This window comes from Eurosta solidaginis, chromosome 4 (assembly GCF_040869045.1).
Source record: "Eurosta solidaginis isolate ZX-2024a chromosome 4, ASM4086904v1, whole genome shotgun sequence".
NCBI classification, from domain to species: Eukaryota; Metazoa; Arthropoda; class Insecta; order Diptera; family Tephritidae; genus Eurosta; species Eurosta solidaginis.
Genome location: NC_090322.1, coordinates 256,598,259 through 256,624,540, shown reverse-complemented (window position 1 = coordinate 256,624,540; position 26,282 = coordinate 256,598,259). Strand labels below are relative to the sequence as shown.

Sequence of the window (26,282 nt, the reverse complement as noted above, 5' to 3'; positions counted from 1 at the left end):
CGGAAAGCTCTCTGTTATCTCAACTCAAAGTTGAATGCTTGCTGCTAAATTCTAAACGAACTTTTCAAGCAGTATTATCTACACTAGAAAATTTTCAAAAGACATGCACTTTCCAGGAGCCACTACGAAACTTGTAACAGTCGCCAACACCAATCAAGACTGAGAGAGCGCTCTATAACATGGTAACGAATCTAACTAGAGCTAAGCAACAACGCTGCATGGGATGGTTGCTACTGACCTATTTGGGAAATATTCTTTCATCTGTTACGCGCCTAGGCTCAGCGCAATTGACCTTTGAGGGACTGCAGGTCTGGGCATACCCAAATCTTGAAGTAAGTCCCCGAAAAAAGCTAGACCACACAATACCATTCGACTGGTGTGACAGTAAATTTTCCACAAAGATCCCAGAGAAGAGCAAGTGTGCAAATTGCATTCAACAGAGAAGCCAAGATTTTTCAATCTGAGCTTATAGCTATTGGGAAGCTGCTATCTATCTTATTAGCCGGTGGCTAATTCTATTTCCATTTTTTACGACAGTCAAGCTGCCATAAAATACGTGCAATGTAGTAATAGTGGCGTGAAAGTGCAAGGCAGCTCTTAAGAAGCTAGCTGATAAGTGCAACCTGCGCATAATATGAATCTTAGGTCACATTAAGATCTCGGGAAACTGCGCTGGTAATGAGCTATCAAGGGAAGGCACCAGCTTGCAACCAAGCACATCTGCTGGCTAGGTGAATCCTCTTCTAAACGATTGCAAGCACTGACTGCAAACTCAGTTCACGGAAAAAGGTAACGTAAGATGGTCCATGGAACCAATACGAAGGCTGTCCAGGCAAATCTGGCCTAAGCTAGATGAAATGAGATCCTAATCGTTCATACTTCTTAATCGTCTCTCAATAAGCCCATTAGTGGATATTCTTACAGTTCAGATAGAAAGCGTAGAACACTATCTATGCCATTTTCCCATCCTGTTGAAGACCAGATACCGATGTATCCATGGGCACTTCCTTGGGTGCTTTGCGAACCTAGAATCCGCAAATATAAACGAAATTCTGCGCCACATTAGGGAAACGCGTGCTACAAGAGAGCAACAAGGGCTCCTTCGGCATATCACTACGGGCTACAATGGCCAACGTGAGTTTTTGCTTGGGCACCGGAGGTGGCCACTTCAACCTAACCTAACCGAACACGATACAGGAGCATTCAGAGAGGATGTGTAAGCTGAAGTTAGAGTTAACTACTATAGATCTAAGCGTGCGCAGAACCAGTAAAGTTATAAAGCTGGTATAAATACACAAAGCAAGTTGTAATGCACTTAGACTGATAACAGTTATGTCCTTTAGCGGAATCAGATTTTATCATCATAGCAATTTCGGAACCATTCTCGAAAGCGTAAGTCAACTAAATTATATGCTACTGCGACCCTCTCTATAAAAAACAAGCTTACCATTAAATAGCAAAAGGGCATCAATCAGATGGTATTTCTAGTTCATACCCTCAGCCCACAGTATCTACCCAGTTCCAATTCACTCAGAGAATTAAACAACTATGAAACCCTTACAGGGCATCTCGATGCGTCACAGTGGAGTTATGGGGTCCATATCACAGTATCATATATAAGTTGGAAGTATGTTGCCGACGAACGTGACAAAGATATACCAGAGGAGTGACATCCCTCCTCTTCTGGCTGCATGCAAATACTTGTACCTGTCTGTTTTCAGCAACGAATTGCGGCCAGGTGTAATAGAAACTGTATGTGTCCACACACTTGGTTCCGAAAAAATACTCTCCGTGTGATCGTTTCAACCACGAATTCAGTTCGAGAATTAGATTCCTTCTTTCTTGCGGATCGTATATTGCTTTCCTTTCTGCAGCGAGAATTTATAATGGAATGGCTCCCATAACGACTACAACTACGGAGCGTTGCACTTGGTGCTTCCGGTGTTCCACTGCTGCTGTCCGAATTTCTGCACAGTATAAGACTATGGACGCTAGAGGCCGAGGCTGATGCAAGCGGTGTCCTTTTACTTGGCTTGGGGCTGCCTGTGATTACCTTTGCTGCGTGTTTCTATTTGACAGTTACCAGTCATCGTTTTGCTGATAATGGGGATCCGCATCTTCGTACAGGTGACTGTCCTGTTTGGCTAGTCCAATCGAAAAAGATTGTCATAAATAACGTTGCAGAACTCGTGAGCTTATAAGGAACCCAGGCCTGCTCCGCCGATCATCTTAGCAGTTTTTACTGTTCGTTTTAAATGTTAAATGTCGGTCTCTCTGCAAGTCCTTCAGGTCTTGCTGCAGACATTATCCTACCAGTGATATCTTGAGCCTTTTTCACCCACTCGTGTGCTTCTGACTTTTCTGACCCGTTTGATATTTGCTTTTGACCGGGATCTTTGAGGTGGAAAGCGATGTGATGAATTTACTTATTCAAAGTTAAAGCTAAACAAACAAAGCTAAACTATGTTTAAATCTAACAGTAATTTAAACCCTCACTCAAAATTGAACATTGAGAGATTTTAATATTCCTTTACCGGATCTTGAACTCGACATATTTGGTGTAGTATTCTAGCACGCTACCACCACATTACGGCAGCCACCTGAACGAACATCGTTCGTTCACAATGCTCCTACCAAACTTTCCTATAAACTTATTGCTCACATTTTTCTCACATAATTACACAGCTTTCTCTCTTCAAGTCACATAACTTGTTACTGAGCTTTTCCTCTCAAACGTGCTTTTTGTGTATATCTATTAATTTAATTTCTCTTCTTACTTCTAACCATCGCTGTGGTAGGCTTCATATAAAACAAACACAGACAACCGCAACTAAAATTTCTGTTGGAAAATTAAATTGAAACAAAAATATTGAAAAATGCACATCACCCACAACCGAAAAGTTCAAAAGCAGCAACGTCACAAGCCCTTTGACAACAATTTTCAACTTGACTGACCACTGACGAGCGGCTTGTGGGTCAAACTTTCTTTCAGCAAAACATCAATGTATTTGTTGTATGTATGCATGTGTTTACCAGCATTGACATTTCGCTTGGGTTTCCGCATGTATTTATGTATATGGATTTGTGTCATGTCATGTCAATGTATTTACCCATCAATACAATGCAAATATTTCTGGTATTTTTCTTATTAATGCTGACAAGAGTGCACGTCTTTATCAACATTTATTGTTACATTTGCATTTACGTAATTTTTTATGCTTTTTTTATAATTTTTATTTTTATTCAACACATTTCAGCATTTAATTTTGCGCATTGAATTTGCAAACATTGCCATACTTTTTCTTTAATGAAAAGGAACCATAAAAGTGAATGAAAACAAAAGCTTTAGCTGATGCAGAAATGTATGCTACACACTTGGAAGGCTTTGTGTATGTGTGTGTTTGTGTTGTGCTGTATGCGCGTGTGTGTATTGTTGCGGGGCATGTCAGGTGTTTTGTTGCTTACCCAATGCCAGCATATTTGTGCTATGACGTAGTTGGTGAGACTTCAGCAGTTTTTGTTTATGTTACCTTTGACGTTTTTCTACATTCTTGTGTTTTCTTTGCTACTTAAATGTAGCTTTTTCATTTGGTGAATAGTAATAAAGGAAGATTTGTGTGAATATAAAATGCTTAATAGATGAATGCAAGGTAAAAGTTGATAACGTCTTTTCGCGTAATGCAAACATCTAACCATTTTCTAGTTCTTTTGTGATACGCACTTGTTCTAGGAAGCAGTAGCTGTAAGTGGGATTGCAGTGTATATCGCCAGTGCCATGGCAGACTAACACGTTTCACATGGTCGCGTGGAAAACAAGCACATCTAAGCTTTTCGCGTGGAAGACTAGCACGTTTAAGCTTTTCGCCTCGAAGACTCACACGTTTTGGCATCTCCCGAGGAAGGCTAACACGTTTCACTTGTCCGAGTGGAAGACTAACACGTTTCAACTGTTCTCGTGGAAAACAAACACATCTCAGCTTCTCGCATGGAAGACTAAGGCGTTCAAGCTTTTCGCCTCGAAGACGAACACAGTTTATAAAGGGAAACCTAAGTTCCGATTTGCGGGGTCGTGCGAATGTTTCTTGCAAAGTTATGCAAAACAGAAAAAACGTTGTTATCTATTTTTATTAATTGCTCGGAAATCATATGTGGTACATGAAAACTTAAAAATTCCGTCCATCCGTCTGTCCGTCCGTCTGTGCGTAAACACGATAACTTGAGTAAATTTTGAGGTATCTTATTGAAATCTGGTAGGTAATTTCTTGGACACTCATCTCAGGTCGCTATTTAAAATGGACGAAATCAGACTATAACAACGCCCACTTTTTCGATATCGAAAATTTCGAAAAACCGAAAAAGTGCGATAATTCATTACCAGACACGGATAAAGCGATGAAACTTGGTAGGTGGCTTGACCTTATGACGCAGAATAGAAAATTAGTAAAATTTTGGACAATGGGCGTGGCACCGCCCACTCTTAAAAGAAGGTAATTTAAAAGTTTTGCAAGCTGTAATTTGTAATGTTCGGTTACACCCGAACTTAGCCTTCCTTACTCATAAAAAATATTACAAAAGAAAAAATTTCATATCGGACATACTTTTATGCGAATTTAGAGACCCCACCTCATCGCATCAAAAAATTTTTATGTACAAACTTACATGTGTATATTCAGCACGTTTCGTTTATTTTTGACTTGCATATAAACGTTAATTTTCCCTCAAGTTGTCCTTCGACCAATGTGTTCAAAATCCTGAAGAGTTAAGGTTTTGATGATTAAGGAGATATCAGCGTCATCATTGATTGGCGCTTAACCGCACTGGCGGCCCCCTTGGTGAGATGGTAGCGTGATCCGCCTACGTAACCGAAGATCCTGGTTTAACGGCCCTGGCAAAGTAACATAAAAATTTTAAAAACTAGTTTTTTCAATTAGACGAAATATTTTCTAAGCGAGGTTGCCCGTCATCAGTGTTTGGCAAGCATTCCGACTGTATTTCTGCCATGGAAAGCTTCTCAGTGCAAACTTACCTCCTTAAAGATGCCGCTCGGAGTCGGCATCAAATAAGTAGGTGCCGTCCCCCCTATTTATAGGAAACATTAAAAGGGAGCACGATGCAAATTGCGAGAGAAACTGGGCCTATCTTTTATTTATTTAACCGCCTAAGCGATTTCGCAACAAGTCACTAACGCCAACCAATCAAGGAGATATTGGTCCAAATAAAATAAGTGAAATTGCATATCAACATTTAAAAATTCCACAGCTTCTCTCTCTCAACCAAGCCATCAGAAAATTATCTCTATATTGATGCAACAGATTGATGAAGATTCGCTCAGCATTTTCATTGCAGGTGTAAAAAAACTGTGAGAGGACAGTGAGCTAGGACACCAAAGTTGGACCGCCACCAGGTTTTGACCAAAGGCCCATTGTATGTTCAACAAAAAATATCTGTACGAAGTTCATTTCTGGAAAATGCTATGATTCCTCTTTTGCAAAAAAAATCTTTATTTTATTGCATTGCGTAGTTATCTGGTCAATTTAGCAATAGCAAGATACGCAATGCGATAAGCACTTTCTCTCGGCCCTAATACCATGCCCGTTATTTAGCCTCTTCGGTGGTTATTTCGCAAGGTATTTAGTTGTTACGCTGGGGTTGCCCCTACTGCAATGGGCATAAGAATGTGATGCCTATGTTCGAAATTTAAATTTAAAAAGTCAGCTAAAAAAAAATCAAAGTTCAATTCGATCTCACGGCCAGAACAATAGTTTTTATGATAATTATTGTTTTTTTTTTCTATAGTAAGCGCAGCGTACCTAAAGCGATGAAGAACCCTTAGCAACCTTCGAATCTATCTGCGCAGCTATGGCAGGTTGTCTGAAAAATTTTCTACCTTCTATTCGAAAAATAAAAAATAGTTGTTCAATTATAGAATAGGTCGATTCAACAAAAACAATAGCTATACAATTTTTCATTAATTTTTTCTATAATTTGATGATTTAATTAATTTTTTCTTTGAATTAACCAAATAATTTCAGGCTTACGTCAGGATCATTTCGTGGTTGTTATCAATACAAATGCGGGACTATTTCAGGATCTTTGCAGTTGAGATTGTTATGGGCCTACTTCATCATCTTCTTATACACTTTTTATTTATTCGCATTTGTGCTGCAACTGGCTCTGCGATATGTTAAATTTCATCGAAATGCGTTGAGCCTTTATGATAGAAAATTGCATCAGAAATAGTCCCGAACTGGTCCCATAATCATCTCAAAACAACCATGAAATAATTGCTTATTGGAAAGCTATCTTTAAAAAAGTTATTGGCCTGTTATCGGGGAGTAAAAAATTATCGTATTGTCGATTTGCTGTCAAAAAGTTATAGCTATATGATCGAAAACTTATCGATTTACTATCGAAAACTTCGATAGTTTTTGTCGATTTTTTATAAAATGTTTTCGATTTGTTACTTAAAAGTCATCCATTTGCCATCGAAAAGTTATTGATTTGTTTTCAAATAAATAAGTCTTTGTTAACGAAAAGTCATCGATTTCATAGCGGAGTATTACCAATTTATCTTCGGTGTGGTATCGATTACTAGTTTTGTCATAAAAGTAAACTTTTAACTATAAAATGTTACGTTTCATAATAAAAGTAAATTTTTGGCTCTGAGTTTTGACTTTTATTGGATGAACTGGCCGGCCAATAAAGTCCTCACATAGACCGAATGTGTCCATAGTGCTACCAGAATTTGTTTGACGGCCAATCGTTAAAACCCCAAGTAGGTGCCAGGATTTGTATTATTGATGAACTGTGACCCCTTGGTTAAAAAGAGAAGCTTTCTAGGGCATGGATTAATTGCTGCCTATTGATCTTGATGCGGCCACCGTGGTATGATGGTAGCGTGCTCCGCCTACCACACCGTATGCCCTGGGTTCGCACCCCGGGCAAAGCAACATCAAAATTTTAGAAATAAAGTTTTTAAATTAGAAGAAAATTTTTCTAAGCGGGGTCGCCCCTCGGCAGTGTTTGGCAAGCGCTTCGGGTGTACTTCTGCCATGAAAAGCTCTAAGTGAAAACTCATCTGTCTTGCAGATGCCGTCCGGAGTCGGCATAAAACATGTAGGTCCCGTCCGGCCAATTTGTAGGGAAAATCAAGAGGAGCACGCCGCAAATTGGATCAGGGTTTAAGCCTAAACACAGCTGTTCTACAGCTATGGTAAAAATAATGGACGACATTAGGTTACAGCTCGACGATAGTCATCTTACGCTCCTTTGTCTCCTGGACTTTTCTAAGGCGTTTGATCTGGTAAATCATGACCTCCTTTGCAAAAAGCCTAAATACTTTTTTGGATTTTCGGATAGCTCCCTTAAGCTAATACCAAGCTATCTTACTGGAAGAACACAAAGGGTTGTCTGTAATGCTGAGTCTTCTATGTCTAGTAGCGTTACCTCTGGTGCGCCCCAAGGATCTGTTCTTGGTCCCCTTTTGTTTAGCATTTTTGTCAATGATGTATTTTCTGTATGTCAGTACTTCAAAGCTCATGCTTACGCAGATGATATTCAACTGTCTTTGTCCAGTCGCGTTGGTCTTGTTGAGGATTTGTGTTTTAAAATTAACAGTGATCTCTTGGCAATTTCCCAATGGGCATCCGATAATTGTCTTTGTCTAAATGCCGCTAAGTCGTATGTATTGCCTATCAGTAATAGTCTGGTTCATGTGGAAGACATTCCAGAATTGTATATTGGTAATAGTGTCTTAATGTTTACTGAGAAGATACGGAATTTGGGATTTGTAGTGAACTCCTCGCTAACCTGTTCAGACCATATAAATAAAATTGTTAGTAATGTGTATGTTGTTCTACGAAGATTAAGAATGTCAGCCTCATTTACGCCTTTAAATACTAGAAAAAAGTTAGCTGTTCAACTAATTTTGCCTCACTTCACGTACTCGGAGCTCGTATACAGCAAACTCGATTCTATTTCGTCTCACAAAATTGATGTTGCATTCAACAATGTAACGCGATATGTCTATGGTATTAAAAGATATGACCATATATCGGCTTGGAAGACTAAAATTCTGGGATGCACCATTTCAGATTACCTGGCAGCAAGAAATTGTATATTCATTTACAAGCAAGGTCTAAGAGACATCATAACCTGATCGTACCGAAATATACCTATTTGTGCTCGTCAAGACTTTTTTTCATTAATGCTGTGAGGCTGTGGAATTCTATTCCAGAACATGTCAAAGCTGCTATGAGTAGGTGTAATCACGAAAGGGTAATTCTTAATTACTTTAGTTCTGCGGAGTGAGTATGATTGCAATCTAACTGGTTCATGTTGCTAAGTGTCTGTTCTATCCTATACTGTTTATAAATCCTATATATGCTATATATTTATACTTTTAAATTTGAAACTAAAACTAAATTTTATCTGAAACGTACATACATTTAATTGATACCCACTGTAAAGCTTTAATTTAATTAGATTTAATTTCATTCTATTAATTTAAACAAAATTGTATTAGATTTAAGTTTATATACTTGTTAAATTTCCACCTTGTTGATGTATCTAAAAGACTGAAGTCTTACATATACACCCTCTTACTTAAAATAAATATGAATATGAATATGAATATAAACAGCAGTTTGTTATTATATAAGGTATAAGAAGAAATTTTTCCACCTAAAATTGAAATTTTCGTAAAATTTTTTTGGTTTTTTCAAGTTTGACGCCATTTTTTTTGGTACAATTCGAAAAACATGCTTTAATTACAACAAATATTATTATTCTACTGTTAATTCTGAGTAAAACTAGACCTTACTTATTGAAAAATGTTAAAAATTGACGAAGTTACAACGCTTTTTCGAAAACAAGAATTTCAACCCACTTCATAGCAACGTATGGTTGACATGCTTGGTCGACCGGTCGACCGGCCAGCGGTAAAACTGCATGATATCACCTCATTATATTATTTTTTTTGATTCCATTGTTCTTTGTATATAGAAAAATTTAACTTTTTCAAAATAGATTCGAGCTAGTAATGTTTGCTTGATCTTTTTCGTTTAAATGATGAATCATCAGTTTCACGTATAAGTGACCAGCAGTAATTAGCTAACATCCTCACTTGGTTCTTTCCTGCAAACCGTTTTTCAATCGTCAATATCTCTTGATGAAAACGTTCTCCTTGTTCGTCGCTAAATTGACCGAGATTGTCTGGGAAAAATGAGAGTGCAAAAAACGAATTTTTATAGACATGTTGCATCCCATTTCTCCATACGCTTCCAAAAATTCATGGACCACCTCAACATAGTTAGCACTTCTTACGTTTCCAAAAAAGTTTTTACATAAAGAAATAAAACTAAACCATGCTCTTTTCTCCACTTGGTTCAATTTTCCAACGAAAACTTCATCTACCATAAGCTTACGAATTTGTGGTCCAACGAAAATGCCTGCAATTCATTATCGTAATAAATACATTTGAATAATACTTTTTTAAATAGTAAAGGGAGGAGAATCTTTATAAGTACCTTCTTTAATCTTGGCATCGCTCAATTTAGGGAAAACTAATTTCAGATGTAGGAAGGCCTCACTGTCTTTGTGAAGTCTTTTGACAAAATGTTTCATATAGCCCAGTTTCAAATGCAGTGGCGGTAAGATGATGTCGTCAGCCTTTACTAATGGAACGTTGAGAACGTTTTTCCTGCCCAGTTAAGCTAGTCGTGTTTCTTATTAAGTATTACTTAAGTGAAACACTTAACTCTTTATTTTACTTAAAAACTTAATTTATTTAAACTTTAAACTTAAGAATTGACTTTGTATCTGCTTAACATCCGAAAAAGAAGTAACCTTTAAAGTTCCGTTTAGGGCAATGATACTCTTGGCATCAATGGAAACACTTGTTGCTGTTGTTGTGCTGAAAAGGTCGCTATCATGAGGTGATATCATGCAGTTTTACCGCTGGCCGGTCGACCGGTCGACCAAGTATGTCAACCATACGTTGCTATGCAGTGGGTGGTAAAAAGTTGAAATTCTTGTATTCGTAAATTTTTAACATTTTTCAATAAATAAGGTATAGTTTTATAGATTTAAGTTTTATAGATTTAAGTGGAAACATTTCTTCTTATACCTTATAAACTAACAAACTGCTGGTCATATATTAAGAATACCATTATTTAACTTTACGAAACCGTTGGAAAAATTTAAATCGGTTCAAAATAGCCCCTCTAGGAACTTGTATGTGCCGGTAAGCATGGAATAATGGTTTTTTAACAATAAAAAAAAATTTGAGGGTATAGCGGATTTTTCAAATACCGTTTCGTGTTACACTTGACTAGATAAACAATCTTAGCTAGGTCACTTGATGAGTGTATTTACTTTTTTTTTTGTGTAGCACTGTGTAATTAGGCATTGCATTTAAGTTTTCCAAAATAAGCTTTTATACATACAAGCATTCTTACCAACAACAACTATTGCTATACTCGTTTATATATGAGGTGAAACAGAAAAGTAACTAGCAATTATCTGCTCGCTGTTGCATGAAGTGACCACCAGTGGCCAACATTGCAGAACTAATGAAATAATCGATTCTTGATTTATATAACAAATGTGCACACACACACATAATCATACAGTCACATATATACACGTCTACGACAAATGACAAACTTATCGATCTGTGTGCTTTGACAACGAGGAAGTTTTATTTTTTTGTTCGCTTATTTTGTTTTCGTTTTTTTATACCCAGCTGTACTTGTACACAGGGTATTATAACTTTGATTGGATAACGGTTGGTTGTACAGGTATAAAGGAATCGAAAAAAAAAAATTTGATTGAGCCATGTCTGTCCGTCCGTCCGTCCGTTAACACCATAAATTGAGTAAATATTGAGATATCTTCATCGAATTTGGTACACGCGGTTATCTGGACCAAGAATAGATTGGTATAGAAAATGAGCGAAATCGGATGATAACCACGCCCACTTTTTATGTTTATATAACATTTTGGAAAACACAAAAAACCTGATTATTTAGTAAATAATACACCTAGAATGTCGAAATTTTACGTGTGGACTGATATTGAGACTCTTGATAAAAATTTGGAAAAAAATTTTTTTTAAATGGACGTGGCACCATAACAAAATTCGGCAGAGAACTTGCCTTTACTATCAGGAATGCTTTGAAGAAAAATTAACGAAATCGGTTAAGGACGACGCCCACTTTTATATAAAAGACTAGCTTTACCATGCGCACGTTGTAACGCCCGAGATCGAATGGGTGTTGCGTTATTTTTTCTGTTTTGTTTGTTGATAATTTAATTTATTGTTCTGTAAATTGAAATAAGTTTTGTACGCATATTTGGTGAAATTTTCTGTTAAAACATTTTATTCTTGTACCTTATTGTATCTTATTTTATATTATTGTATTGCTTTTACCGCTGATGATTGTTGCTTTGATTACATTCCGAAGGCAATCCTTTTGGTTCTAAGGAGTATAGAAATTCATTTGGATAATTCACAATTTTATCTTCATCTGTAACTGTGTCGATCGATTTATATTTCGTCACTTCACAAGGAAATTGATTTTGATAGCGACCATTGATTTTGGTAACATGATAATTTTTGAGAGCTAAGATAGTTCTTTCGCATAGCCAAAAAAACAAAAACATTTAAATTTAAAATTTTTAGTTCTGAAATATGAAAAACTTTCGTCTTGATCGAAGGAACCTCGAGCCATAATTTGGTGATGATCGAAATATAGCAAACACGTTTTCATAGGGAACACACACACAGAATTTTATTTTTATAGAAGATGTAGATAGACTGAAGGTAAACAATTTTTTTAACAGCGGCAGATTACTAAACGTCCAAAAGGCATAACAGCTAAACTCAACAATGCAGTCAAAGTTTAGGTGTTAAAATAACTTAAGTTTGTATGGCAGCCATAGTTTTTCCCCATTCCACATTTTATTGGAGGTTTTAGGACTTAACGTCATATAGCTCCTTACCAATTTTAGTTATCCTACCATTACGACATCCAGATATATGCAGTATAATATATTCCATTTGTATGGGAGGTGCCACGCCCCCTTTTTCCCAATTCCATATTTTCTTGGTGGTGTTAAGGATTGACCTCAAATAACTCCTTACTGAATTTCAATGTTCTGGCATGTATACCTTCAAAGTTATGCAGTACCAAAGATTCCATTTGAATGGGAGGTTCCACGCCCCCTTTTTCCCAATTCCGCATTTTCTTGGTGGTGTTAGGGATTGACCTCATATAACTCGTTACTGAATTTCAATGTTCTGGCATGTATACCTTCAAAGGTATGCAGAACCAAAGATTCCATTTGTATGGGAGGTGTCACACCTCCTTTCTCCAATTTTTATACTCAGTTGAGCAGAGCTCACAGAGTATATTAAGTTTGATTGGATAACGGTTGGTTGTACATATATAAAGGAATCGAGATAGATATAGACTTCCATATATCAAAATAATCAGGATCGAAAAAAAATTTGATTGAGCCATGTCCGTCCGTCCGTCCGTCCGTCCGTCCGTCCGTCCGTTAACACGATAACTTGAGTAAATTTTGAGTTATCTTGATGAAATTTGGTATGTAGGTTCCTGAGCACTCATCTCAGATCGCTATTTAAAATGAACGATATCGGACTATAACCACGCCCACTTTTTCGATATCGAAAATTTCGAAAAACCGAAAAAGTGCGATAACTCATTACAAAAGACAGATAAAGCAACGAAACTTGGTAGATAGGTTGACGTTATGACGCAGAATAGAAAATTAGTAAGATTTTGGACAATGGGCGTGGCCCCGCCCACTTTTACAAGAAGGTAATTTAAAAGTTTTGCAAGCTGTAATTTGGCAGTCGTTGAAGATATCATGATGAAATTTGGCAGGAACGTTACTACTATTACTCTATATGTGCTAAATAAAAATTAGCAAAATTGGATTAAGAACACGCCCACTTTTTAAAAAAAAAATTTTTTAAATTCAAATTTTAACAAAAAATTTAATATCTTTACTGTATATAAGTAAATTAAGTCAAAATTCAACTCCAGTAATGATATGATGCAACAAAATACAAAAATAAAAGAAAATTTCAAAATGGGCGTGGCTCCGCCCATTTTCATTTAGTTTGTCTAGAATACTTTTATTGCCATAAGTCGAACAAAAATTTACCAATCCTTCTCAAATTTGGTAGGAGCATAGATTCTATGACGGTAACAGTTCTCTGTGAAAATGGGCGAAATCGATGGAAGCCACGCCCAGTTTTTATACACAGTCCACCGTCTGTCCTTCCGCTCGGCCATTAACACAATAACTTGAGCAAAATCCGATATATCTTTACTAAACTTAGCCCACGTACTTACCTGAGCTCACTTTTTCTTGGTATAAAAAATGGGCGAAATCTGACCATAACCACGCCCACTTTATCGATATCGAAAATTACGAAAAATGAAAAAAATGCCATAATTCTATACCAAATACGAAAAAAGGGATGAAACATGGTAACTGGATTGGTTTGTTGACGCAAAATATAACTTTGGAAAAATCTTTGTAAAATGGGTGTGACACCTACCATATTAAGTAGAAGAAAATGAAAAAGTTCTACAAGGAGAAATCAACAGCCCTTGGAATCTTGGCAGGAATACTATTAGTGGTATTGCATATATAAATAAATTAGCAGTACCCGACAGATGATTTTCTGGATCACCTGGTCCACATTTTGGTGGATATCACGAGAACGCCTTCACATATACATCTAAGGGCCACTCGCTTTTAAAACCCTCATTAATACCTTTAATTTGATATCCATATCGTACAAAAACATACCAGAGTCACCCCTGTCCCACCCTAATGGCGATATCTCGAAAAGGCGTCCACCTATAGAACTAATGCCCCCTCTCTCTTAAAATGCTCAGTAACACCTTTCGTTTGATACCCATATCGTACAAACATTCTAGAGTAACCCCTGGCCCACCCTAATGGCGATATCTCGAAAAGGCGTCCACCTATAGACCTAGTGTCCACTCCCTCTTAAAATTCTCAGTAACACCTTTCGTTTGATACCCATATCGTACAAACATTCTAGAGTCACCCCTGGCCCACCCTAATGGCAATATCTCGAAAAGGCGTCCACCTATAGACCTAATGCCCACTCCCTCTTAAAATGCTCAGTAACAGCTTTCGTTTGATACCCATATCGTACAAACATTCTAGAGTCACACCTGGCCCACCCTAATGGCGATATTTCGAAAAGGCGTCCACCTATAGAACTAAGGATTACTCCCTTTTAAAATACTCATTACCACCTTTCATTTGATACCCATATCGTACAAACACATTCTAGAGTCACCCTGGCCCACCCTAATGGCGATATCTCGAAAAGGCGTCCACCTATAGACCTAATGTCCACTCCCTCTTAAAATGCTCAGTAACACCTTTCGTTTGATACCCATATCGTACAAACATTCTAGAGTCACCCCTAGCCCACCCTAATGGCGATATCTCGAAAAGGCGTCCACCTATAGACCTAATGTACACTCCCTCTTAAAATGCTCAGTAACACCTTTCGTTTGATACCCATATCATACAAACATTCTAGAGTCACCCCTGTCCCACCCTAATGGCGATATCTCGAAAAGGCGTCCACCTATAGACCTAATGCCCACTCCCTCTTAAAATGCTCAGTAACACCTTTCGTTTGATACCCATATCGTACAAACATTCTAGAGTCACACCTGGCCCACCCTAATGGCGATATCTCGAAAAGGCGTCCACCTATAGAACTAAGGATTACTCCCTTTTAAAATACTCATTACCACCTTTCATTTGATACCCATATCGTACAAACACATTCTAGAGTCACCCTGGCCCACCCTAATGGCGATATCTCGAAAAGGCGTCCACCTATAGACCTAATGCCCACTCCCTCTTAAAATGCTCAGTAACACCTTTCGTTTGATACCCATACCGTACAAACATTCTAGAGTCACCCTTGGTCCAGCTTTATGGCGATATCTCGAAAAGGCGTCCACCTATAGAACTAAGGATTACTCCCTTTTAAAATACTCATTACCACCTTTCATTTGATACCCATATCGTACAAACACATTCTAGAGTCACCCTGGCCCACCCTAATGGCGATATCTCGAAAAGGCGTCCACCTATAGACCTAATGCCCACTCCCTCTTAAAATGCTCAGTAACACCTTTCGTTTGATACCCATATCGTACAAACATTCTAGAGTCACCCTTGGTCCACCTTTATGGCGATATCTCGAAAAGGCGTCCACCTATAGAACTAAGGATTACTCCCTTTTAAAATACTCCTTACCACCTTTCATTTGATACCCATAACGTACAAACACATTCTAGAGTCACCCCTGGCCCACCCTAATGGCGATATCTCGAAAAGGCGTCCACCTATAGACCTAATGCCCACTCCCTCTTAAAATGCTCAGTAACACCTTTCGTTTGATACCCATATCGTACAAACATTCTAGAGTCACCCCTGGCCCACCCTAATGGCGATATCTCGAAAGGGCGTCCACCTATAGACCTAATGCCCACTCCCTCTTAAAATGCTCAGTAACACCTTTCGTTTGATGCACATATCGTACAAACACATTCTAGAGTCACCCCTGGCCCACCCTAATGACGATATCTCGAAAAGGCGTCCACCTATAGACCTCATGCCCACTCCCTCTTAAAATGCTCAGTAACACCTTTCGTTTGATACCCATACCGTACAAACATTCTAGAGTCACCCCTGGCCCACCCTAATGGCGATATCTCGAAAAGGCGTCCACCTATAGACCTAATGCCCACTCCCTCTTAAAATGCTCAGTAACACCTTTCATTTGATTCCCATATCGTACAAACACATTCTAGAGACACCCCTGGTCCACCTTTATGGCGATATCTCGAAACGGCGTCCACCTATGGAACTAAGGATCACTCCTTTTCAAAATACTCATTAACAGCTTTCATTTGATACCCATATCGTACAAACACATTATAGAATCACCCCTGGTCCACCTTAATGGGGACATCTCGAAAAGGCGTCCACCGATAGACCTAAGGCCCACTCCCTCTTAAAATGCTCAGTAACACCTTTCATTTGATACCCATATCGTACAAACAAATTCTAGAGTCAGCCCTGGTCTACCTTTATGGCGATATCCCTAAATGGCGTTCATCCATAGAACTATGGCCTATTCTCTCTTAAAATACTCTTTAATACCTTTCATTTGATACACATGTTATACAACCACATTCCAGGGTTACCCCAGATTGATTTTCCTTATTTTGTCTCCATAGCTCTCAACTGAGTATGTTATGTTCGGTTACACCCGACATGTATACCTTCAAAGTTATGCAGTACCAAAGATTCCATTTGAATGGGAGGTTCCACGCCCCCTTTTTCCCAATTCCGCATTTTCTTGGTGGTGTTAGGGATTGACCTCATATAACTCCTTACTGAATTTCAATGTTCTGGCATGTATACCTTCAAAGATATGCAGAACCAAAGATTCCATTTGTATGGGAGGTGTCACACCCCCTTTCTCCAAATTCCGCATTTTCTTGGTGGTGTTAGGGATTGACCTCATATAACTCCTCATTGAATTTCAATGTTCTGGCATGTATACCTTCAAAGGTATGCAGAACCAAAGATTCCCTTTGTATGGGAGGTGCCACGCCTCTTTTATATATCGAAATTATTTTGATGATTGATGTGTGGGAAATACGTTTCCATAGGGAACACACACACACACAGAATTTGATTTATATATATATATATATGGCTAAACCGATTTGGGATTTCAAAATCAACTAGCCACTCTCTCCTTCCTGTATCTTTCCTAAAAATTTCATGGCAATCTGTCGAGCCGTTCTCGAGTTATGGAGTGACAATCAAAATGTACACTTCTTTTTATATATATAGATTTTTAAAAGGGTCATGGACGAAAATAATAAGCTATATCTCAGCGAAAAAGAGCTTTGTATCAATAGAATTTTACTTTCTAAATTGAATTATAAACATTTAAATTGGAAAACATTAACATTTTTGAAAATGAGTGTGGCACCGCCCCATTTTTGTCTAAGCAATTTTCAATGTTTCGGGAGCTATAACTCGAAGAAAAATTTACATATCGTAACAAAAGTGGGTACACATATTTTCTTATAGCAGGAAATATTTCTAGTAAAAATGGATAAGATTGGTTAAGGACCACACCCACTTAAATATAAATGACTTTAAAAAGGGTCGTAGGGAAAAATAATAAGTTAAATCTTAGCGAAAAATAGTTTTGTACCAATCGTATTTTTATTGTTCGGTTATATCTCTATTTTAAAATAAACAGTAGGGAAATCTCCATATCTGAAGGAAAACTGCATTATTACCCGCTCAAGGTCATTGGTGTTAGCCTCTGTATCCTTTTTGCTTCTTTTAAACGAAAACTACATAGTTCAGAATAGAACCATATATATATGTATTATTGCACAGCCTTGTAACACTGGGTATGTAATGTTCAGTTTCACCCGGACTTAGACTTCCTTACTTGTTTTTTATGTAATTTCACTCAATTATTTCTATTGCAAGTGCGGGCAACTGCAGCAAACTTACAAAAAAAGGGTCAGCAACTCTTCTATGTATCTTCACACGCCCCAATGGCCAGTAGCAATGTGGCAAACGTAAATTGTATTGCATTTTAAATGCAATCAAAGTTTTAGGGTTAGCGAGGGAACGTGGAAGCAAAGGTAGCGCAAATACAACTGAGTATGGTTACTTTGACTCTGCTAGATTGCTCACTGTTACTCAATGTTGCGCACATGGCTGGTTTTGGCGTGATGATTGGTTGGTTGGGTAGCTTGACGTGGAGCTTGGTTGCTGCTCATTTAGCGTTCTTGTTGGCTGTGTGTGTGTATGTGTGTATATGTAGTGGATTGTGATTCCCTTGCTGCCCGCAAGGGTACACAGCAATAAGCGCAATTTACAAATAAAATATAAAGAAAAATCGCTAAAGCATTCGAGCATTCGTTTTGCTGATGCATATAGCCCTTTTCTTTTACACGTGCATACACATACAAGCATGGGTATGTTGGAAGAAGGGCATTTGTCTGGTTTTTGCTTCGATATATTTTTTTTAACATCTCAGCTTTCTGCACGCACTGGAGCGTTATGCAATGTGTTGCTAGCAAAAAATTGTGTCATCAATTATAAAATATAACGAAAATGGCGGCTTATTGTAAATGAGAAAGCATCAAATGAAAAAGTGAAAGCACCAATTGTAAATGAGAATAGTCCGGTTATAAATTCGAAAGCGTTGCTTCTACATGGTAGCAGTTTCTTATGAATAAGAAGGCGTAAAAATTTAGTTCAGAAAGCAGTAAATGAGAATGCGAAAGCGTCATTTATAATTGAGAACCGTCAATTGAAAATGGGAAAATGTCATGTGAAATTGAGAATAGCCAGTTGAAAATAAGGATATATTAATTGAGAATGAGGAAAATGCTTTCCTTAAATCCAAAATTCCTCCAGCTACTGTTCACTTCGCTTCGCTTTGTTCCTCAAAATACCGCACGCATGTCTGTATCACACACGTCTTGCTTTTCCTAAACTTTTTTTCCTAACTCCCATACGGAAATGTCAAGCATCAACGCTTTGGCATTTACAACTTATGTTCTTTCAATATAATGCTTTCGCATTAACATTTGACGCTTTCTCATTTACAACTGACTCATTTTATTTTTAACTAAAAATTTCTCATCTCTCATACTGGCAAGCAGCTCACGTCAGTTACAACATACCATATAATAACATGTACTTTAGGATGTCGGTGTCTACTTTTCTGTTCAAGAGTATCAGTAAAGGTCTGAAGTTCCTTTTTAAATTCATATAAATAAGACTCAAAACTATCTGACTATACCGGCAAAGTAATTAGCTACCGGTAAAACCTTGAAAGAAAAAAGTTACCAACCTCCGCAATGGAAACATTCAAGCAATATAATATCGACATATATTCCAACACTCACTTTTATCTAAGCACATTTTGCACACTTCCTGTGACAATTGTGAGCTCTGAACGCTTCTTCTTTGTTTTTTCAAACGATTATGCACTCTTTCATTCGTATCTCGGCATTGCAGTACAGATAATATTGTGACGAATATCAGCAACACTAAGGCATACTATCATCTCTTAGCCGATACTAAGCAGTCACTTGTATCTACATAAACAAATCAATCATTATGTCTCCACATATGTATATACAAGAAGCGGAGAGATATGCACAAACACATGCATATATCTGAGATGCTCATAAAAGTATGCAATCATCGGTCGAAGTATCACTCACATATACGCGCGCATATGAGAAGCTATAAACGTGCATCTGTAGTTTATAGCTGGTAAACAAGTAGTAAATTCTAGAAGGAGAAACGCCTAGAAGTATGCCGACGAGGAAACCGAAGAGTATAGAAGCAGCATCAGCTGAGGCATGGGCAATCAGTTTGATTTAAGCACGCTATTAGTTGCGAAGTATAAGTGTTATTGTGAAGTACTCTAATAAAGACCATTTTGCATTATTGAATATTGGAGTTATTTATTCAACAGTTTAGCGATACGAACGTTAGTAGAAGGTTACAGATAACCGGAATTTCAGTAAATTCGTTACAAAATCTTAAGTTTGCACTCGATTACAGAGGTTAACAATAGGCGAGGGAGCTTAAAATGTACCTGCGGTAGGTACGTCTGTCGTAAGACGCGTTTAAAGTACCCAAATTATTCAAGATTCAATTAAAGCAATGATTTTTATGAGATTTCCAGCGCAATTTATAGCTTCTCCAACGCAATTGTCAGCCTTACCCACCGGTGTCGAATTATATACTTTAGCAGCAGAGGCTCTGGCAACCCCAAATTCCTCATGAAACTAGGGGGTGGGCTTGATGACCTTGAAGGTTCAATGTGATCATATTAATGGACGGGTGTGTACCTTGATGGTGCTTGTTACCGAAACGTACCGGATCTATTTCCAGGAAAGGACCACCAACATCGAAGACGAGATATCGGTTTCTTATAGAAAATTCATGAATTTAGTATCGATTTACTATAGAAAAACTATAGGTTATTTAGCGACAAGTTATCTATATGTTATCAAAAACTTGTCAATTTATTATCTGAATATTACCAATTCGTTATCGGCATATTATAGAAATGTTATCGATTAACAATCGAATAGTAATTGGTTAGCTATCGAAAATGTATGGATTATCGGTGGGAAAGTTTTCAATTATCTATCGAAATGTCATCTGTTTTTATGGGCGTGTTATCGATTCGTTACGGAAAATCTATTATCGGCTTTTTATCGAAAAGTTGTCGGTTTGTTACTGAATTATTACAAATTTGTTATCGACGAGTTAGCAATTTTTTTTTTTTGGTTTTTTATAATAAAGTTATTGATATCTTTTCGAAAAGATAATCGGTTTTTTATCGAATACTTATCGAAAGTTATAGCTATGTTATCAAAAAGTGATTGATTTGTTGTCGAACCAATTTGTTATCGGGATGTTGGCGACTTTTTATCGAAAATGTATGGATATATAATATAAATATATCGATTATCTATCGGAAAACTATAGATAAGTTATGAAAAAGTTATCGGGATGTTATCAAAAAGTTGTGGGTTTCTTATCGGAATATTACCAATTTTTTCGCGTGTTATAAATTTGATTTCGACAACTCATCGATTTGCTATGAAACAGATATCGACAAAACTTCAAGTTTCAATCGACCTGTAAGTTGCCGATAATAAGCCGGTAAGGAATTAAAAAGATGTCAGCGACTCGGTGATAATAAGCTGATAATAAACCGATAACACGACGATAATCATTCGCTATTGATAATAAATCGATAATAAAACCACAACTCGATATCGGTTGTTACCGATAAGAAGTGGAAAGAAGTTCTTCTCAAAAAGCTTGTTCCTATTCATTTTTGTAAGTTTACACGTCGTACTTCTCGAGTAATTGATACTCACTCCTTTTTTTTCTTGCGGACCAATTTACTTGTATTCCCGTAAGAAATTTTAAAAACAAATGTGATGGCAGTTCTTGAGTAGTCACTGCCATTTCATAAGGCAAAACACTCAATTCAACAGCATCAACGCTAATATTTCAAACAATGATCGATGATTACACAGGCAGCAAATTTTAGAACAATAAATGGGCAGATTTTTTTCTAAAAGCCTTAGGGCCACCGAATCTAAGGCCGTTCTCAGAATTTTTTAAATTGTAGGCGTTTTCGGCTATATTCGCCACGCCTTTTCGTCACGAAACCCTATTTTTATTACAAAACGACTTACTAAGTTTGAAAGTGCAACTATAAATATAGTTTTATGTATGTTTTAGAGGGCTCCTTTCGCGATTTGAGATTATTTTCTTCAAATGTATTAGGTTTGAAATATTTTCCTCACAAATTTGGAGTACTACGTTAGTAACTCAATAAATGGAACAATCTTATATACAAATATAATAAATTAAATTATGGTACGTGCACTGTGCTTCAAGCAATCTTTTCTTTGCAAATGGGACAGAAGACAACGTTGTTAATATACCCACATTGATTTCTCATATTAGTCGTCAGCCAGCAAGTGTATTGGTTTTATAAATTAAATTAGAGTCCACTTCCGCAAACGAAATTAATTTTACTCAATTTCCGTTAAGAGTTCATATGGGCTTAAAGCCAAAATATTAATACCTAAAATGTTTGTACTTACATAATGCGATGATATGCATCTGGCTGGGCCTGCGTGCACGTCACGGATTGCTCAGATTCCGTGGAGTCATCACGTAGCGTGACAACTCCAAGCGGTAATATTGGGATTATAGCAGCTGTAGCAGCTGCTGCTGTTGCCGGAGGGCCCGCCACCACCGAATGATGTGTGGCTACCGGCGGTCCACTGAGAGCCTGCGGTGATGGTGTCGTGCTTATACCCTCCTGAAAAAACGGAAACGGAAAAGCAAAAATAAAATATTAATAATAAAAAATATTTTAAAGAGGAAATGAAAATAAAATCGCTATTGGCCAGCCTAACGAATTGAAATTAAAAAAAGCAAAATTCGCTAGACAAACGAAGTATGAAGTCGCAAGCCAATATAAAACCATAAAACCAAAATTGTTGGCACTTTAATGAGCTGTCCATCCAAATTGCGATGAACGAGCGGAAATTGCAAACACGCTACAAACACACTTGCACACATACTCACACCTTCATTTATATTTCAACATAACCTAGCCACAATCATGCACACGCTTCACACTCACTCATTCACTCACCTTGATTTCGGCTGTTTCCGGCGCCGAATACCTTTTGCGCTCGTGTAGTAACTCCTTTTCAATAGACCGACTGCGAAATGCTGGTGGACACGAACGATCTGGTGGGGTTTGGATGCGTGGCGCTGTGGTGCCGCTACTGCTACTTCCGTCAGGCAAAGGTGGTTGTATTTGTTGTTGTTGAAGCTGATGTTCTTGCTGTTGCTGTTGGGATTGTCCCGATGTTGTAGGTGGACTCTTCTCGCTTGGTCCACCCTCTGCAAGCTGTTGTTGATGCAGTTGTTGTTGTTGTAGCTGATGTTGTTTATTATGCTCTTCGCTTTTCCGTTGCCGGCGTATTTCCAAATCAAGCAAACGCGCCTCACGTGCCTCTTTGTCACGCTATCAACACAAAATAGAAGAAAAACGGGAAAGGAAAATGAAAAGTTTAAACATGTTTGTTGGTATTTATTGAGTAGTTCTGGCAAGTAGGAGTGTAGGAATATGTAAGTGACTGGCATGTGAAAACGTCTGTTTGTGAAAATACAATAAATTTTCTATTAAGGACGTTTACATGAGCGCGTTTGCTGTTAAAGCAATTCATTTTTTACTTTTTTTCCTTTCTCTATCTTTTTCCATTTTATGTAAGGGACATTTCTCGCCAACTCATCCCATCCTTTGATTTCTTGCCACTGTTTTGTACGCTTTAAAACAGGTGTATAAAACTACCCGGTTCTACAAAGTAGCCGGTTCTAAATAAACACCAAGATGAGAAAAACAACCCGAATCCGGTAACGAATGCGCAATAGTTCACGGCTATAAAAAAGTATCTGGTCTTAAAAAGAAACCAATTTTCAAAAAGGACCCAGCTCTGACAATTTTTCGGTTCTTAAAAAGTACTTTGTTCTAGGAAAGTGCAAATATCCAGTTCTCAAAAAAGTAACCTCACCCGAAAATGTAGCATGTTTTAAAAAAGTACAGAGTTCTTAATATACACAGTTGGTATCCGTGTGAAGAAGAGTACACGGTCTTTGAAAAGGTATTTAAGTTTCTATATCCAGCGTGTATTTGTACACCAGGGTTTTTATAACTTTGAATGGATAACGGTTGTTTATAATGGCTTACAAGAATCACGATAGGTATTGGCTTCTGTAAGTCGGAATTATGGGCATCGAAAATAATGTTTGATTGTTCCATGTGCGTCCGACCGTCCGTCCGTTCGACCATTAACTTGACATATGTATCTTTATAAAATTTGATATTCCAGATTATTTTGACCCAGAGTATATTGATATTGAACATGGGCGAAATTGAACAATAGCCACGCCCTTTTTTTCGATATCGAAAATCTACAAAAATTAAATAATTGTGATGATTCATTACTAAATTCTGACAAAGTGGCGAAACTTCATGTTTGGGTTGACTTTATGCCGCCAAATAAAAAATTTGGTAAAATTTTGGGAAATATGTGTAGCATCGTCTTCATTTGAAAGGAAAAAACTTAAAAGTTTTGCAAGCCCTAAATCAAAAGCCATTAGAGATATGAGATTTGTAATTTGTAACCCTTTCCACTATATATACGGTTAATGAAATAACGAAATCTGTTGACGACCACATGAAACCAATGATGAATTTTTCCGGATACTATTAAATGAACTCAAAATAGTACCAAAATCATTTCGAAATATTCGCTAACATAATATTATAACTATTTCGTTATGACTCCGGAATAATTCTAAAATGATTAACGATCTCCAAATAGCCCCGAAATGATCCTCGAAATAGTCCCGAAATTATCCCGAAATAATCGTGAAAGTACTTGCAAAATGTTACATTTTCAAATCGATCCGAAAATATTGCCTAAAGCAATCCTGAATTGATCTCAAAAAGTCGTGGAATGATTCCAATATAACTACAGAGAAGTATCGAAATGATCATGTATAACGAACAAACCTGGTTCTTGAAATGGTCCATAAATGAACCAACATATTAATGATTAAGATGTAGTATTGTTTTCTGGTTTAAAGTTTGGCTACCAACAATTATTTGTAGACCCTTATAAGACCTAATGTTAAGTTTATATAATGTTAACCCCGAAAATTATTTCGGTCGCAAAATACCAGTTAAAAAAGCATAGACAATAAATCACACTAAACGATTTTAGTAATAGCGGGAAAACATTTTAAAACAAAAATGTATCACTGTGAATAACCAAAAAACACAATATTACATCATCAGATGAAGCGGCTCTGGCAGCGAATCTCTACGCTTTGGCGACAGCGAGTACAGAAGAAGATTGAATGATGACTTGTACGAGCTTTACGGACACATCAACATAGTCCAGCGAATTAAAATGCAGGTGCTACGCTGGGTAGACTATGTTATGCAAATAAAAGATGACGCTCCGACTAAGAAAATATTTTTATAAGAACCCGCCTATGGAAGCAGAGGAAGAAAGCGGTTCCCACTCCGCTGGAAAGACCAGTCGGAAAACGATGTATATTTTCTTGGTGTGACCAATTGGCGCCAATTAGCAGAGCGAAGAAGCGACTGGCGCACCTTGTTGGACGGCCATTAGCATTTAAACCGTTAAGCACCAATTAAAAAAGTAAGTAATTAATCGAACAATGAGACAATGCGGGTTAATTTTGTTGTTTCCTTAAAACTTTTAATGTTTACATAGAAGTTTTTTCATAAGGCTGATTAAATAATTGAAATTAAAAAACTGTTTAATCCTCTCCCAAAAAATATCAAACTAAATTTCAGCAAAATCGCTGATGCAAATTCCATACTTAGTGCGAGTTGGCATGAAATAACCCATATACATAAAAAGCATGTCCGCTTTTCTCATTTTTCACTCACCTTGTAATTGATGGCGTCCTGCTCTTCTTTTTTGGCTTCGCGTTCGTTACGTTGGCGGTCGCGCTGTTTCTCTTCGTCCGTTTGCGATGTTTTGCTGTCTGTAATTTAATTTGAATTAACTTTTTTTATTGAACAAATTTATTTAGAATGTTTAACTGTAATAAAGTTTAAAAATAACCATTCTCTTAAAGTAAATGTAATAAAGTACAGAAAGTTGCATTTATTACAAAAAGTTTCATGCGAAATACGTTCAAGTCAAGGATTGGAAAATTGCCATGCTAATGTAGATAAAGGTTCAAAAGTACAAAAAAAATTTTAATTTAAGCAAATTTTTTTTTTTAAGAAATTAACTACATGCAAAAATATTGATCTGCATTGAAACTAAAGATGAAAACTCAAATTCTTTATTATTATCAATAAGTTTTAGTTCACAGATACAATTAAATTTGTTATAAATTTATAAACTTTAACTATTGGAGGTGTTTGGAGCTAAATAACTTACTTAACTAATGACTATTTGGCTCAACTTCGCTAATTTGCTTACCTACGGCGCTTTTTGTGTCAGCTGACTCAATGAAAATAGTAATGAAAAGGAAAATAATTATTGAAAAAATAATTATGCAAATAACTTTTATTTACTAAATTCACTTATATGTAATTTTTTTTTTCTTTAAATAAAATTCAACGCTCCATAAATAGTTATAATTATAGGGCTTTGGGCTGACGAATGAGTGGAGGTGACATGACGTGAAAAAACCAGACAATACTCGTCCTCGCTAATTTTAGTGTTGCTTCTTGACTTTTCAGCAGAAATGATTTTTTTCAGTATCATTTTAAAAATACTACATTAATGCCTTTCTGTAATATAAAGTAACGTGAAGGAAAATAACGCCTGCGGTCTGTATTTCCCTTTGGTGAAGGGTTTATTTCATTTTCCTGAGAGAAAATGGAAACGTTTTAGTCAACACAATTAAATGGCTTGATCTTCGGAGTACATCTAAGGAATATGACAACATAGTGCTGAGATCATTGAAGATCTGGAACAATATCATGAAATTGCGGATGAGTATCTGGGAGGCTTGTTTTGATGGTA

General features: G+C 37.1%; 1 protein-coding gene across 3 annotated transcripts in view; it reads right to left on the bottom strand.

Annotated features, from left to right (window-relative positions):
* Hk (Hyperkinetic) overlaps positions 1-26,282 on the bottom strand; it is a 232,227-nt gene that overhangs the window by 195,730 nt on the left and 10,215 nt on the right. For 2 of the 3 annotated variants that reach the window (XM_067785798.1, XM_067785796.1), the window contains exons 2-5: positions 25,734-25,754; positions 25,190-25,287; positions 22,352-22,729; positions 21,792-22,012 (exon numbers count right to left, since the gene is read on the bottom strand). In XM_067785798.1, the coding sequence (XP_067641899.1) occupies positions 21,792-22,012; positions 22,352-22,729; positions 25,190-25,287; positions 25,734-25,754 (718 nt within the window). The remainder of the gene's footprint in view (positions 1-21,791; positions 22,013-22,351; positions 22,730-25,189; positions 25,288-25,733; positions 25,755-26,282) is intronic. The other variant, XM_067785799.1, reaches the window with a different exon arrangement.